The 3,130-nt window shown below is 48.2% G+C and overlaps 1 protein-coding gene across 1 annotated transcript in view; it reads left to right on the plus strand.

Moving 5' to 3' along the window:
* LRRC7 (leucine rich repeat containing 7) overlaps positions 1-3,130 on the plus strand; it is a 69,148-nt gene that overhangs the window by 40,813 nt on the left and 25,205 nt on the right. Inside the window, exon 15 of the mRNA XM_010146367.1 lies at positions 1,269-1,469. Within this exon, the coding sequence (XP_010144669.1) occupies positions 1,269-1,469 (201 nt within the window). The remainder of the gene's footprint in view (positions 1-1,268; positions 1,470-3,130) is intronic.

Here is a 3,130-nt window from a genome sequence, read left to right on the forward strand (position 1 = left end):
CTGCTGCTGCGAGAGGGGCTTTGTCACAAAGACAAAACCAACCCAAATTGTTGGGAGACTTGGAATTAATGTCCAACCACCACATGCTGGGAAAGCCCTCCAGGGATGGGGATGCCGCCACTGCCCCGGGCTTGACCACCCGCTCTGCTCCAAGACTTGACTTTTGGCTCTGTCTGTAGACCCGACACTTAAATCATGGTCTGAAGTTTGGGAAGAAGCAGTTGCCTAATGAGGCCACATCTAAATAGGATTTCTCTCAACCGTAAATCGACCAGAGCTTTACTAGTGCTTTACAGGCTTGATGGATTTTTTTCTGTTGAAATTCATAGTGGTACATTTTAACGTTTTATGTAAAAGTTGTGTCAGAATCGATTATCCGTAATGTTTATTCTCTTTTAATTCAGAACTGTATGCTTGTATTTCATAGAGTTTTATTTTCCAAATCGATCACGCTTTTGATTCTAAAATGCACCTATCAACAAACCATATTCATTTGCACCCAAAATCACATTTTTTCTGACTCGTTAGGAATTTAAAATCCAGCAGCTCTAAAGGGAAACTCCCTTCACCTGCCTCACGTTCACCAGGAGGTAAACACTCCTGTGTGGTAAAGGCTTCCAAACATCACATAGTAAATGTGGAGTAATTATAAACTTACGGCCCCATAATCAGGAACAGTTATCCTGACACTCACCGCTTGCTCTGGGAGTGGTCGTTTCACTCCGTTGAAGAATTTTTTTGAGTTTCCACCCCAAATTCGGACCCAAAGAGGGAGGCAGGCACAGCCAGCACCTTCTGTGTTCAACGTGCGGGGGCTGTTCCGTGCACTCGGCAGTGGACCTGCCGCTATGCTCGTGATGTGGCGTCACGTTCAGCAGACAAAATTTGTCACTGAACACAGCTAAATTAATTCTGCATTTACACCAGGATTGTGTCGAAAAGGTGAGATTTAATATGTCAGCACTCCGAAGCGGAGTGGAGGATTAAAATACAGCGCTCTCCCAGGGTAAAAGACAGGCGTATAGGGAACCATTCCCATCCCTTATCTTACATCGCCGCAATTCCGTTACAGGTTGACATAGTGTAACCGAGAGGGAGCAAATGTCAGTCCAAAAATCCATGCAGGCAGCTTTATGGAATGCATTGTCTCTCACAGGGTCGTTAAAACTGGAGGATTTGCCCTTAGCCATAGCGCTGTGACCGTGGCGTTAGCTAACGTGCCGTTTTCATTGTGTATTTGTGCTTTAATTCTTTTTGTGAATGTTCAGGTTGAAATCAATCTGAAACGTTATCCCACTCCCTACCCGGAGGATCTAAAGAATATGGTGAAGTCAGTGCAGAATCTGGTGGGCAAAACGAGCCATGGAGTACGGCCTGAGAACTCGGCACCGACTGCCAACAGCGAGCAAACCGTGAAGGACAAGTATGAGCACCAGTGGCCCATGGCCCCCAAGGAGATTTCAGTGGAGGTAACGTAAAGGGGCCGCTGTTCCTCTCAGGAGCTCGCAGCGGGGTTTTAACTCCATCGAACGATGTTCTGCATCTGCTGTGGGCTTCATACCCCTCCCTCAGTTCCTGGTCTCATTCCATAACAGTAGTTGTTTCGTACTGGGTTGCTGTTTTTCCCAACACTACCGACTTTACCAAGCTGAGGTTTAAATCTGCCCAGATACGAGGTTTGGTGTCGATCTAGACAAGCACTCTCCTAAATTTTAATGACAGGAGAGACGTGCGTGTTAGACCGGAGCTGGTCGTCACGATTTACATCTCAGACTTCAGTGTCTTTCTGCGTCGAACGCGTTAACGCCAAGTCAGTTTGTTCTGTCTGACGCTCCCATGCCCTTAGGTTCTGCTGCTTCCTTTCACATTGCGTGTAGCAGATAGCCAATTAACCGCGTCAGAAGCTAACCAAGCCATCGGCAGTCCCGTCGGCTGCAGGGCACTTCACATCAGGCTCCCCCCGTGCAGTTGCTGACCGCGAGGTGCTGCGGAGCCTGGCCCTCGCTGTGCTCTCCAGAAGCGGATCCGCCTGCGCAGGAGCAAAGTCTCCTGTTCTCGCAGGGCTGCGGGTGCTGAAAGGTGAATTCCTGCGTACGCAGCCTGGTGCCAAGCTGCTACAAAGAGCTGCAGCTGATCTCAGAGGGCTGCTGCTCGTTAACATTCATGATAATGACCTGCTTTGTGCAGGCACAGCATATAAACACGGACTGTCCCTTACCCTGGCAGTGCGTGGGTACCGATGCTTCATGCCAGCCTTCTTGAAAACCTTCGTGAAGTCTTAATGTTCAAAAGAAGTAAATGAGGGAGAAAAAAAAAACATTCTTTTTTCACTCCTTTGTTATTTAAACATTGTGATAAATTAATTGTCCTTGAAATACCCTTGTCTCTGGCCGGTGGTGTCTGCAGGAATTGCTCTGCCTCGGTTTTGCATGGGCTGATCTTAGGCATTCAGCTGATGCTGTCGCTGCTCTCTCAGGACTGTGTGCTCTATTTACAGTTAAACATTTCCATGTCTGAAAAACAGTATAAGAGTTTTCTCTTAAGAGGGCTTCAGAAGCCTTCCTTCACATCTAGGCACTGTTCTGATAGTACTTTGAACTAAAACATAGAAGTTAAATCATTCCTGTTTTAATCTAAATCTGAAATTTTGAATTCCACTGTCATTCCTTTTCACATATTGAATTCTTCCTTCCTGTGTAAATCTGGCCTTCGAACTGACTGGTGTCTTGTGCCACGAAGCACTGACATGTTCTGCCGCTGTTGCTGAATACGTGTGATTGACTTTGCACCATCCGAACATTTGAGCTGGAACATTCTCATAGCTCTGGAGGTTTTACTGGTCCCTCCGGTGAACACACACCTCTCATCTGTCTGGAAGGGGAGTCAGCATTTGCTGACCAAAGTTTGAGGTGGTTGGCCCATGGCTGGGCTGGTGGCGCAGCCCTCGGAAGTGGGTGGTTTAGTTGCTGATGAACTCGAGGTGCAGTTGTTGAAGTCAGCTGTGAACATCCTGGTTAACCACGGCGCAGCAGAGCTCTACGAGTGTGCAGCGCCCCGCGAAGCCTTCGGGGTGGAGGTGTGAGGCGGGGGGCTTGGCAGCAGAGCGTCGGCTCCTGCCGCTCCCCCGGGC

The sequence above is a fragment of the Buceros rhinoceros genome, unplaced genomic scaffold, assembly GCF_000710305.1.
Source record: "Buceros rhinoceros silvestris isolate BGI_N320 unplaced genomic scaffold, ASM71030v1 scaffold27050, whole genome shotgun sequence".
NCBI lineage: Eukaryota > Metazoa > Chordata > Aves > Bucerotiformes > Bucerotidae > Buceros > Buceros rhinoceros.